Source organism: Histomonas meleagridis (genome assembly GCF_020186115.1).
Source record: "Histomonas meleagridis strain 2922-C6/04-10x chromosome Unknown contig_9, whole genome shotgun sequence".
Classification (NCBI taxonomy): domain Eukaryota; phylum Parabasalia; order Tritrichomonadida; family Dientamoebidae; genus Histomonas; species Histomonas meleagridis.
This window is the reverse complement of record NW_027150923.1, coordinates 160734-174859: the sequence shown is the minus strand read 5'-3', so window position 1 is coordinate 174859 and position 14126 is coordinate 160734. Positions and strand designations below refer to the sequence as shown.

At 29.2% G+C, this 14126-nt stretch overlaps 2 protein-coding genes across 2 annotated transcripts; both read right to left on the bottom strand.

The window, feature by feature from the left end:
- Nucleotides 1-10101: 10101 nt before the first annotated feature.
- Nucleotides 10102-10707, bottom strand: GO595_009277 (Myb-like DNA-binding domain containing protein; the record flags this gene model as incomplete). Its single annotated transcript, XM_067922944.1, has 1 exon — nucleotides 10102-10707. One exon carries the CDS (start codon nucleotides 10705-10707, stop codon nucleotides 10102-10104), a length of 606 nt encoding a protein of 201 aa, XP_067770279.1.
- Nucleotides 10708-11197: 490 nt separating this feature from the next.
- Nucleotides 11198-12829, bottom strand: GO595_009276 (signal recognition particle receptor alpha subunit; the record flags this gene model as incomplete). Its single annotated transcript, XM_067922943.1, has 1 exon — nucleotides 11198-12829. One exon carries the CDS (start codon nucleotides 12827-12829, stop codon nucleotides 11198-11200), a length of 1632 nt encoding a protein of 543 aa, XP_067770278.1.
- Between the last annotated feature and the right edge of the window lie 1297 nt (nucleotides 12830-14126).

Genomic DNA, 14126 nt, shown 5'->3' with positions numbered 1-14126 from the left:
TCGCTTTGAAGAATTGGTACGGAAAAATCATTTAAATCTTGATTCAAGTCAATTACTTTCGATGAGACAATTTCTATTATTTCATAGCACATTTATTGAACTCCAAAACCAAGACGTGCTATTCCTTTTTTCAAACATTGCACCTCTTTGTAATTTTGTATCAGGTGTCAAGATTTCTAATCCAATTAGTGAAGATACATATAATTTACTCAAAGAACTTGTTTCCGATTCTAATTCACTTGAACACATTTCAATTGACTGTCCTGCTACAGACTCATTTTTTGATTTTTTAGATGAAATATCAACTTCCATGATTAATTCACTTTATTTTGAAAACTCTAGTTTTGATCAATCACACCTTGAAGCCATTGGAGAGTGTTTATGTGATAACAGGATTAATTCACTTGGATTTCACTCTTCATTTGATGCGTCACTTTTCCCCTTTTTCTGCACTTCACTATTGCCGACTTTTTCAGAGTCTTCTTTAATTTCTCTTTCTCTCAATGAAACCAAATGTATTGACATTGATTCTCTCTTTCTATCCATACCTTTTATCCGTATTTTATCTTTATCTAATTGTAATCTTAATATTGAAGAAGTTTTTAATGGGATCATTCGATTTCAACTTAATAAACTTGAAATGTTAAATGTATCAGAAAACTATTTTCGTTATGAACAACATAAGAAACAAATATTTCCTAAGTCATTACATTCATTAATCATAAACGATGTTCAATTTGAAGGAAATTCATTTAATGAATTTCTTCAATTCTTTCTCTCTAATTGTAATAAAGGTACATCACTTACATTATGTAAAGCGAATGTTTCTAATGAAAGTTGGGAAAACTTCTCTTCAAATATCGGGAAAATAAAAACTCAAAACTTAACATCACTTCGATGGGAACAAAATCGTTTATCTAAAGCATTCATTAAATTTCTTGAGAATCAAACATCTTTAATACTTTTATCACTTTCTGGATGTTTTTCGCCAGGTAGTAATAAATATATTAATGATCTTTCATTATATTTATGTAATTCGACATTAAAAGTATTTATATGTAAAGGAATTAATGAAAATTTTTTAGGGAAAAATACAATAAAAATTATTAACGCTGTAAATTCTTCGAGCACTATAATGTTATTCGATATATCAAATAATAAATGTGGAAATGAAATTTATGATTCTTTACGAAATTTATTTAATCGTGAGCCGAAACTTGATATTATACATTTTGATGATTCAAATCCCGAAAACGATGAAAAAATTTCCGAATTTTTAAATGAAATTTCGAATTATAAAGAAAAAGATATAATAAGTTTTCCGATTAATGACTTACAAAATCTTGTTAATAATAATAAAATGGATTTAGATCAACTTAATGAATTAGTTTCGAAATTTCAAATCGAACTTAACGATGATTATATTCAACCTTTTTATGTATTTAATTATGAAGATTATGATAAATATCCATTCACATTTCATCCAGATGCTATAGCTATAAAGAATAAATTATATGAAAATAATGAAGAAAAAGATGAATCTGATATATTCATGATACAATCAAATGATAATGACGACGATTCATTGTTAACATATTTAACAAATTCTTCAAAGAAAAGTAAAATTTTCAAAAATTTGACACAGAGTGATAACTCAAAGTTAATAAATACAAACGAAGATTTTCAATTGCATGATGAAAATGAAAAGAAAAAGAAAAAATTCCAAACGCCGCAAAATAAAAAAAGTGAAGCAGAAGATAATAAATCAAATAAGAAAACAAAACGAAAAAATTCAGAAAAAATTAAAAAATCAAAAAATAAAATGGAACAAATAAATGATGAAAATCAAATGATTCAAACGCCTACAAAAGATAAAGAAGAAAAAGAAACTCCAAAGAAAAGTAAAAAGAAGAAAACAAATTCAACAAAATCAAAAGAGAAAATTGATAATAACTTTGAGCTATCAGAAAGTAATGAAGAAGAAAAAACACTAAAATCAAATAAAAAGAAGAGAACACATTCAATAAGAAGCAAAGAGAATACCAATGACATTTTTGTGTTGTCTGAGAGTTCAAATGATGAAACAATAACTGATAAAAGTAAAATAAATAATGAAACGCCAAAAAGTAAAAAGAAGAGAACGCACTCAATAAGATCAAAAGGCAAATCAAATAAAATAAATAAAACTCCAGAAAAGAATAAAAACGAAATGGATAATGAAACGCCAAAAAGTAAAAAGAAGAGAACACACTCAATAAGATCAAAAGATGCGAATAACGAAATAATTAAAACTCCTGAATATGATAAAATTAAAATAAATAATGAAACGCAGAAAAGTCAAAAGAAGAGAACAAACTCAATAAGATCAAAAGAAAAAAATAATAAAAATTCTAAATTATCCGAAAATGCAAACAACAAAATTGACGATAAAAGTAATGAAACTCCAAAAAGTAAAAAGAAGAGAACACATTCAATGAGATCAAAAGATGCAAAAAATGAAACAATGCAAACTCCAGAAAAGAATAAAAACGAAACTGATAATGAAACACCAAAAAGTAAAAAGAAGCGCACACGCTCAATAAGAACCAAAAAGAGAAACAATAGTAAAACGAAAACACCCGAAAAGAACAAAGGTGAAAATACAGATAAAGAAAATGATAAAACGCATAAAAAGAGCTCAATGGAAATAAACAAAAGTACAGATGATGAAAGTAATACAAAACAAGAAACACCAAAAAGTAAAAAGGATGCAACACATTCAATAAGTAACAAAGATGCATTTAACGAAATAAACAAAGCATTGGAAAAGAACAAAAAGGAAAAAGAAAATATTAATGTAAGCGAATCGCCAAAACAAAACCAAAAGAATAAAACACATTCAGTAAAACAAAAAGATATAACAAAAGAAATAAGTAAAACAACAGAAAATAATAAAAATGAAATAAAAACTGATGCAAAAAATTTAAATAAAGCAAATCGAAAAAGTTCAAATGAAAGCAATGACAGTAGTACAAGTAACGAAATAACAAAACAAAATCAAAAGATGAAAACACATTCGATAAACATAAAAGCGAAAAATGAAACATCAAAAGGTAATACACATAAAACAAATGATAAAATAAATAAAACGCTCGAAAAGAGTAAAATTGTAAATGAAGAAACAGACAGCGATACTATAGATGAAATGCCAATGCAGAACAAAACGAAGAAAACGCATTCAATAAGTGCAAAAGCGAAAAATGGAACACCAAAAAGTAATACGCATAAAACAAATGATAAAATAAATAAAACACTCGAAAAGAGTAAAACTGTAAATGAAGAAACAGACAGCGATACTATAGATGACGCGCCAATGCAGAACAAAACGAAGAAAACACATTCAATAAGTGCAAAAGATAACAAAACGCGTGAAAACGAAATTAAATCAAATCAGAAAACGCGTCCTATAAAATCAAACGAAAGCAAAATCAAAACTTCGGGGCAAAACAAAAGTAATTTCTCTCCAAAGTCGCAGCAAGTCTTTGACTCCATATTCGGCAACAACAAAAACGTCGAAACATATGAAACGCCCATTCGAACAAAGCATAAAAATACGCGAAAAGAGCAATACCAAAATGATAAATACATTCGCGAAAGTGGAAATGGCTCTGTTTCACCTTCTGATGGATATTCATCAACAAGTTCTGAAGCATTGCAAAAGCCATTTCACAAAAACGCACTGAAGACGCCGCCTAAGAATCAGTCAATAATACTCAACAAAAGAAAAAGCCCGTTCTTAAGGCGTTTGGTGAACATTTCGTTTTCTGATTACGATTCATATTATTATAGCGATGCATCAGATATAGAAAATATGTCACCAAAGGTAAACAATAAATTTACCGAAGATTATGATTACTCATCAAGTTCGGATTTCTTTATACCTATTGCAATGCCTCCAAGGCCTACACATCGGCCGAAAGTCAAATGAACTTGAAAAATCGCTGAACAGCCGATAGATAAAACGGTTTTCATAGAAAAAGTCATCGTTATGTTGAAAATTCTATCGTTTCTCATTCAGAACATTAACGGTTATATCAAACACATTTCTTCACATATTATTTCTTTATATATTATTAATAAACAATAAAATAAAAAATATTTTTGATTTTCATTAAATTCTATTGCATGTAAAATTTCATCTGCTGATTCAGCAAATTCGCACATCTTTAACAATGAATTTGGTTCGGCTACATCTTCCTTCATAAATATCTCATTAAACAGAAACACACTCTCAGTGTAATGTGTTTTTGCTACCATGAAAGGTTATAAGCACACTTAGGATATTATTTGTTTGGCATAAATCTAAATTTAAAAACCTAATAATAATTTAATGATTATTTCTTAGTTCTTGATTTGTATCATGATACATTTCACACTTAAAATGTAACCATAAAACATATTGTTACAATCAAAATGCCAGAAAAGGAACTGAAAACTTTCATGATGATCACGTAATTTTCACGTTTTATACTTAACACACACAAAAAACAAATTCTACATTTTATTTAAACAAATAAATTATTCATCGCTTACTTTTGTGTTTTGGATATCACTTATTGGTCTCAAGCCATTTTTATCCAGTACGAACACTTCGTCGTTTCCGAAATCTTTGCTGTACATTATATCGAATATCGATGAGAATCTTGTTGGCTTAATCTTGAACAAATCTTTATCACCAGGCGAAACCTTTCTTAATGTAATCAAGAAATTGTTAAATGCATTTTTGAAATCGAATATTGTAAACATTGACGCCAAAAGATAATTTATAAATTGCTCAAAAAATTGTGGTTTCGGTTCCTCGACAACTTCTTTTAACACATTAATAAGTGTTACCTTGAATTGGTCTTTATCAAAATTTGGTAATCCCATACACATACGAACGAAATAAAAAATGAAATCGATGAAATCACCATAGGACTGTTGATGCATCGTATCGGTTATTCCTCTGAAAAGGGCAATTAAAATTACCACCATTGAATTATTAACTAATTGAAAAAGTGAATTTACGTCAATCGACATCATTAAGCGTTGCAAAGCCTTAAGAGCTGCCTGATTAACATCACTTCTTAAATCACTTAAAGACTGAATGGCAATAGAAATGAACCAATTCATATCTAATACATTTGGAGAGAAATTGGAAAGCATTAAGAAAATTGATGCTAATGGCGGATCGCTATAAGTTAAAGCAGGAGCAATAAAACATTGATGTATTGTACCATAAAGTTCATTGATTTCTTGAAAGGTGATAACAAGTGTTTTTAAATAATCGAAAAATGCTTCTTCTATATAACCACGAGAAAGCATTAACCCGAAAATTTCCTCAATAGATTCCATTGATTTCTCATACGTCAATTCGCTTTGATATGAAGAAATCGCATTTAATAATGATGACAAAATTTCATTTGGAATCGTTTGATTTGGCAAAAACAGCCTTGCCAACCCCAATAAAGTTGGAGCAATAAACTCATAAACCAATTGCGACACATATAATGAACAAAAAACGCATTCCGAAATAATTTCCAAACAATTCCTAAACGTCTCCTTTGAATTTTGAGTGAAGTTATTCAAAATTGAGAGTATCGGCGCGAACAAAATCTGGAATAATCTTTTGGAATGTTCTGCGTAAAAATTTGAGCAAATTAACCAGCAACAAATCCTAAACATTCTTAAAACTGATTCGAAATTCAAATTTGTCAAATAAAATTCCGAACCTTCAACTAATTGTTCAATGAAATGAATATCCTCTTTTTTAAAAATGTTTGATTTTTCTTGAATCAAATGATATAACGATTGAGTTGCAGCAGTAGAAACATCAGAATTACCTTCTTTAATACAATCGATTACAAACTCAATATAATCCGAAAAGAAATCAGGTAATTCTATAAAGAATTTTGTTGCTCTTGAAAGACAAAACAAAATCGCGCAAATGTAATTTGGGTCATTACAACCTTTAGCGTGCTGATAAAGTTCGATAATCAATTGAGATAAAGAACCAAATTCATTTCGAATATCAATTAGAAACTCTAAACATCCAACAGCATAACATAATTGTGGAGATGGCGATTGCGAATTTAAGAACTCGAGTGTACCTTTTGGATCGATATTAATAAACATTACTAATGTGCTTTTTGCGATTATGTGACAATTCTTTTCTTCGTTTATTGCATATTGTATCGAATTAAATAACGTTTGTCGAATTATGGGGATAAATGGCTTGAAAAAATTTGTCGTTGGAGTGTTCTTTAGGTTATGAAGTGTTTCGAATGATATTCTTCGTAAGACGTCATACCATAATTGCCAATACGTATCATCAATTAAATTGGAATCGAACGATAATATTATTTGAACTAAATGGTTAAGTTCTTCATGTAACGCATTGGCTTGGATCTGATTGACATTTAATGTATTTACAAGATTTGTAACATTGTCATCAATTAGAAAAACCATATGTTCAGAATCAAGATCTTTTACACCTGATATAAAAACAAATTCATATATTGGTATAAATATATATAAAAACTGAACTAAAAATTTAACAATTTCGGGATTCGTTGTAATGGGTTGTTTGTTTGGAAAGGTACCTGTGGATAATGAATGTACTAAAAAAGGTGAATAAAGTTGAAAAGATGTTGATGAATCAGAACGACTTAAGAAAATTGTACGAAGACATTTTAACGATGGAATAACCGTCGGTTCGTACGTTAAGAAAACGTACGTTAATTTTTTGATGACATCCAAATTAACAACTTCAGAAAGCGGTGACCAAAGTAAAAGAGCATTATATATGTTGAGTGCATATATTAGATAGGGTTCGCTTGAATTAAATGCATTAAAAATACGATTTCGTAAGATTGATGAATGATCAGCAAAATAATTTTTTAAGTCTTGACAGCGTTTTAATGTAATAAATTGCGATGAACTGATAAGATCAACAAATTCACTTAAAAGTTTGAATGAATTTAAAAGTATTGGTTCTTGAATTTCATCAGGAGGGAAAATGTAATTCCCAAACTCTTTCCATTCTTCAGGCCATTCAAATAAAGCTATAACAGAGGCACCACGCATGAGGTTTGTTTGTATAATGTTATTTGGATCCATTTGAAATGCAATTTCCAAAAGTGAATTCTTGAAAAAAATATTTTTTTCTTCATCATCAATTTTTCCCCATATTTGTGGAATCTTATTTGAAATAAGTACAGAAGAAAAATATTTTGCAATTTCACTAACTTGTTCTGTTTGGATAATTTCAAGTGCAGTAAAAATTGAATTTGCTGTTTGTGACCAATTCTCTAGATAATTTATAGCATCTTGTTGATTTGGGCTTGGAATTTGAGATTGTTCTACTGCGCTAATAATTGTTTGAATTGGATATAAAGATTCATCAAATTGCATTTTAAAACCGAAAAATTCCATTTTTTGAATTTATAAGCGGTCGAATAAAATCCTAAGTGAAATCTTGTTTTGTAATGATTACTCAATCACCAAATCTAGAGAACTTTAGCATCGTTTTTGTAAGTTTTTCTTTTAAATAAATACTCATTCTTGTGTACAGTAATAACTTCTTTTTGCAAAATAAAAATATTTTGTCTTCGAAAAAAAGAAGCAAAATATAGAAATATGTTTACAATAATTTAACACAAAAATGAATTAAGTTATATTTACTATATATTCAAACTCAATTGTGTTTGAAGGAATTCATGTTTAAATATGTCACAAAAACATATGCATATCTAGTATGTTGAAAACTCAATAAGAAAGATTATTATCATTTTAAATATAAACAATGTATTTTCCAATTTGGAATTTTATTTTTAAATTGAAAAAAATATGTATGAATGTATCTAATATTTGATAATATGATTTGGTATTAATTCTGAGTCTGAAAAAATATTTAAATATAAAAATCTTTACATATCATTCATAAAATTCAATCCATAGAAATCAAAATCAAAAATATTATCTTCAATAAGATCAGCATATGATTCACTACTTAATATTGTATTTTCTTCAATAGGGTTCGTTGTTTGTATAATATTTTCTTGTGTTTTATTTGAAATACTAGTAGGACTTGGTGAATGCATGGTTATAGGTTGTGTTGGATATGTTTGAAACTGATTAACTTGATAAAATGGAACTTGATATGGGTTACTTATTATATTTTTATATGCATAAAGATTATTATACCTGTGAAGGCAATTAAATCTATTTCGAATACTAATCGATGTTCTTCCAGGGAAAAATTGCTCCATATATTTCCATTTTGGATCAATTTGTTGATATTTGATTTTTAATAAATTATCTTCTTCAAGAGTCCACTTTCCTTTATTAACGGTATCTTTTAAATGATTTAACCATCTTTCACGACATTGACGTGTTGATCTGTTTGGCATTTCAGAAGCAATCAATGCCCAATCATTTTCACCATATTTCTGTACTAAGCTTTTAAGAGCCTCATCCTCTTCTTGGCTAAAATGATATTTCTTGATAATGTATTTGTTTGCAGCTGTCATTTAAAGAAAAATGAGATGATGAAAAATGAAAAAAATTTGAGAGAAATTCAAAACGTATTGAAATCCCCACAAAAGAATAGCTGGACGACTTTTTGAATGTTTTCAATTTAAATAGGGTGAAGCATGAACAATGATCAGTCCATTTCAGGTTTTACAGGAGTTTTAAGATAATATATTTTCCTTAATGATTTAGTCTTATTTAGGTTGATTATATATATACTTAAATATTGTAGGATTTTTTTCGATATTCGAAAATAATTTTGTTATTTGTAGTTGTATTTTGTGTTCTTCTGGAAAAAAGCCGTTTTGCTCTTTCATTTTTGAACGAATACAAAAAGTCGTCCAGCTATTCTTTTGTGAGTATTTCAATGCATTTTGAATTCCTCTCAAATAATTGAGAATATAGTCGGTTGAACATCATTCGTATAAAAAAAGATGGCAAAAGCTGAAAAAAATCAAATAAAAAGAATTCATTTTAGTAAAGAGGAAGATGAAACTCTTAAAATGTTAGTTCAAAAATATGGTGAGTATGAGTGGGGATTGATTGCATCTCAAATGCAAAATAGAACAGCTCGTCAATGTCGTGAAAGATATCAAAATTATTTAAGATATTCAACACAAAAAAGAAAATGGAGTCTTGAAGAAGATAATTTATTAAGATATAAATATCAAGAGATAGGACCAAGGTGGAAATTGATGGAACAATATTTTCCTGGGAGAAGTTCTGTGAATATTCGGAATCGTTTTTATTGCCTCCGTAGATATGATAATTTATATTCATCGGGTGCCTATGATATTAACTTTTGTACTTTTACTCAAACACAATATAATTTCGAAAATATTGATAAAAAAACTAATTAACATCGTGTTTGTGGCAAATACATGGAACACCCTAAAGGGGGAACTATCTAATGATGAATTTTAAAATGTTTTACATCTGATTTTTTTTTTTTATTCTTTATTTATAAATATCATATCAATTAATATTAATATAGATCATCAAAATATTGATATCAAGATGTGTTAATTACTATGAAGATATATTACTTTCTATACACACAGAAAACATTTTAATGTAAGATTTTTCCATTATAATTTATAATGAAAAAGAATTCAATGCATGTAACTTGAAATAAATGAAAACTTTCATGTATATTATTTTATATCAATTGTGATTGTTAAGATATTTACTATTTTTCCTCAATACTCAGTTTTGATTATTCATATATTTTTATTTATATAAGAAAACATTTTGTTCTTGATCATTAAAGGAAAAAATATTTAATAAGATCATTATACAACATTAAAACTATATAATTAAAAAAGGTTCATGTTTGCATATTATATTAAATAAAGTTACTAATTCTAGATCATGCTTCTGATTATTAAATATTCAACACAAGATGCATTTGATAATGATATAAATAATAATTATCAATAATAATGGAAACCACTTCTTTCATATGTCAAATTATGTGAGCTGGAATCATTTTATTGAAATTAATGTAATTCATTTTGAAGTGTGAGAATTCAAAAAATAAATACATTTTTATTAGTTACATTCATAGAAAAATTCTATACCAAAGTCAACATCGAAAAGGCTACCTTCAGTTTGATCCCAAAACTCTGTCTGTTCTTCTTCGAAACTTGATCTGATGTCGTTCTGTTTTTGAGGCTCAGAAATATTTTCTTTTTGAATATTTATAACATTAAATGTATTTGGAGGTGATGAAATAGGTGAAAGGTTTCCGAGGCTTTGAATGTTGTTTGTTTTATTATGTGCTTGATATTGAATATAATAATTATTATTTTGTCTATATATTTCTAGGAATCTACGAAGACAACTAAACCTGTTACGTATATTAATTGCTGTCCTTCCAGGAAAGAATGATTCCATTAACTTCCATTTTGGTCCAAGCTCTGTATATTTGAGCTTTAAGAGTTCATCTTCTTCATGACTCCATTTTCCCTTTTGGACTGTAGCTTTCAAGTGATTTTGCCATCTTTCACGGCATTGACGAATAGATCTGTTTGGCATTTCAGCTGCGATAATTCCCCATTCAGATTCTCCATATTTTTGTACAAGTAGCTTGAGTGCCTCATCTTCTTTTTGACTAAAATGTATTCTTTTGATCTGAATCTTGCTTGTAGCTTCCATTGTTTTGCTAAGTGAAGTGATTTTTCTAACCTCGACCTTTTTTCTATGAGATTCTGAACTCATTGAATTCCTCTCAAATGATTAGCAGGAAAACTTTTTGTGCGCTATTCAAAAGTGAGTTTATAATTTTGTTCTTCGATCTTAAATTATATCCATGATCTCAAACTCCTTTTAGAAAACCAAGACATTACTTCTAGCACCTCCGATGTATAATAATATATTTAAATTTCATCCCCAAATCTTTCCAAATGATGGTAAAATTCAACTTTGATTGCAAACAAAGTCCAGAATCCACAGCCCTCAGAAATTCCATCGTATCTCTTAAAAACTGAATTGAATGCCAACATTTCAATATAACTTTCCCAAATTTTTTTAAAACGATAAAACAGCGCACAAAAAACGCCGTCATAAAAATACGATAAAATTGAATTTGTTCTCCAAATTTTTTGAGAACTTTTTCAATGAAACAGCAAAAATTACAACTTCGAATTTAGAAACCATTCAAAAGAGTTGATACAACAAACTCAGGCTTCATTCTTCTTAAGTGATGATATTGCTCCCCAACTCCCAAGTATACAATTGGGTGACCTGTTTCATATACTAATGTTAAAGCAGCTCCGACCTTATCATCAACAGTATCAAATTTCGTCAAAATTATTCCATCGATACCTTTAGCGTTTTCTCCTCCGTTGTGCATCTTCAAAGTTTTATCAAATTGTTGTATTTGGTCCGAACCATTATTACCGACTAACGCTTCCGCAACGAAAACAGTCATATCTGGTTTCACTTCGTTAATTAGTCTTGCGATTTGCTTCATTAAGTTTGTATCATTCTGCATTCGTCCTGCAGTATCAATTAGTACAACATCGAAATTGTTCTCTTTTGCATATGCAATAGAATCACGTGCAACTGGTACTGGATCACGTTTTCCTCCGCCTCGTTGGAATAATTCGATTTGTAATCTCTTTGAATGTACTTCTAGTTGATCGACTGCACCACTTCTAAATGTATCACATGCTGATATTAAGACTTTAAACCCATGAAGCTTGAATAAATATGCAACTTTTGATAACGATGTCGATTTTCCAACACCATTTACACCTACAAATGCCATAACATATGGTACACCTTTCGCTCGTGAGTTTTGAATGTCGCGAATGATATCGATGCTTCGGTGCGGTGTAAGAATACGTTCAATCGACTCGCGTAATGAATTCGTAACGATCGTTTTGATGGACGAAAAAGTGCCACAGCGAGTGCCAAGAAGTTTTTGGCCTACAGCTTTAGTAAGTTCGGATGCAATGTGTGTCGCTACGTTTTTGTTGACAAGGTATTGCTCAAACTCTGTAAGAATTGGATTAAGATTGTCTTCTGTAAGTGTTTTCTCACCAATGATATTTCGGAAAAGACCTGCAACTTTGGAAGCATTCGTACGTGATGGAGAAAAGACACCTTCAAAATCATCAAGATCATATTGTTTGACTTCAACTGATTCTTCATCTCGCTTTTGACGAATTACAGTGGAAAGTGCTTCGACTTCGCTAGTATCCTTCTTTTGGTTAAAGCGAGGACGGTCAGATTTGGAAGGAGAGTTGCTTCGTGGTGGAGTTGATTTGCGATCATTTTTATTATTAACTTTAGGGGTTTTGGGCATGGTTGAAATAGATGTGAAGCTCTCAGATACATTTGGTGTAGGCTTCTTTGGGGCTGTACTTGTAACACCTTGGAAACGTTTAAGGATGGATTCTTCGCTGAATGGAGCAAAGAGATCTGGGACAAGCATGATTTGATCACTCTTTTCAATTATTGGGGCAAACTGATGCTCGAATTCTTCAATAAACTCATCAAGCATTTGTGGGAGATATTGAGTATGTTGAGAGATTTGAAAGGGAAGAGTGATACAAAAATGCATGTTGCTATCAGGTGAATGCTTAGCTATAACGAATGTTTGATCTTTTTTGAAAGTGGCCTCTGTTGAATGTCCTTCAAGAATTTGCTTTTGAACATATTCATTAACTACACTTGTGGTTTTACGTGATGTTTCACAATCTTTTGGCCAAAGAACAAGACCTCCAGATTCGAAAACAAATAGCTCGAAAACGTTTTGTTTCTCTTTTTGCATTAACTGTTTGGTTGAGGAAACCGTATAATGCTTTGAAAAATTTGTGGTCTTTTTTGCTAATAAAGTACTCAATTGCTAAATAGAAGAAATTTGCACTAACTCTTCCACATAAGTATGGTTATATGAGATTTATTAGATTTCGAAAAAAAATAGATTACTTGATCAAGTAATATGATTTTTTTGAGGAATTTTTGGTGTTTTTATCTTAATCAAATTATTGGAAATAAAATGAAAAATATTTTTTTATTGATATATTACAACCATCTGTTACTTAAACATTTTTGTTATTAATATTTTTTTTCTGATTATAAAAGTAAATTTGATTTTTTTTAAAAAAATTAAATTAATTCTACCACTATAAAAATATTTTAATTAACAAGGCGATAATTATAGTTAAAGACATTTACAAGTCCATTAAGAAAAAAAGCAAAAATAAAGCTAAATGTAAAATGAGCCATTTGCTGATTATATTACAGTTTTGAATTATTGATAATCGTTTTTCACAAAATCATTTACGTTTCATTTGAAAAAATGAGGCAGAATTGTCAAAACCGAAACCTCAGCAAAAAAAAATCAAAATGGAAAAATCATCAAGAACAACATCGCTAAGCGAAAATCCTTTTGATGACAAAACTCTTACCATTAGCTCATACATAAAAGCAATTGCTGGAATTTCAAACCAATACAAATCTTTAGATTATTTAACTACATACAATAACTTCCAAAATTTTGTCGAATTCCAATTCAAAACTGATGTCCATTTTGATGTTAATTCCTTTGTTGGTGAAATTTCACTAGCAAAGACAAGCTCAATGAAAAATACAATAATTATGTTATCAGCATTAGTTGATGCACATATAGGAAACAAAGTTGCAACAGCTAACAGAGTTTCTAAAGAAATTATTTCATTAACTGCTGATCCAGATCCAATTTTTTACATTCATTTGGAAAAGATTTTAATCTTTTTAAATAATAATCTCAAAAAATCAATGACGTACGTAATACAATCATTATCAGAAAAAGCAGGAACATGGATTAAATCAGATAAAGAAGATCAAAAAGTATCTGGTTATTATTTATTCAACAGTTTATTTAAAACATTCCCTAATTTTTATGAAGGTGATATTCCCACAGTTACAGATGTATTATCTACAGGCATTTTAAACGATAATCCAACAATATCTCGGCTTACATTAAAAACATTAAAAATTGTTTGTTCATCCAAATCAGTTAATTTCGACACACGAATTCTTGCAGCACGTTTCTTCAATTCTCTTTCAAAAGAATCTCTTCGAAG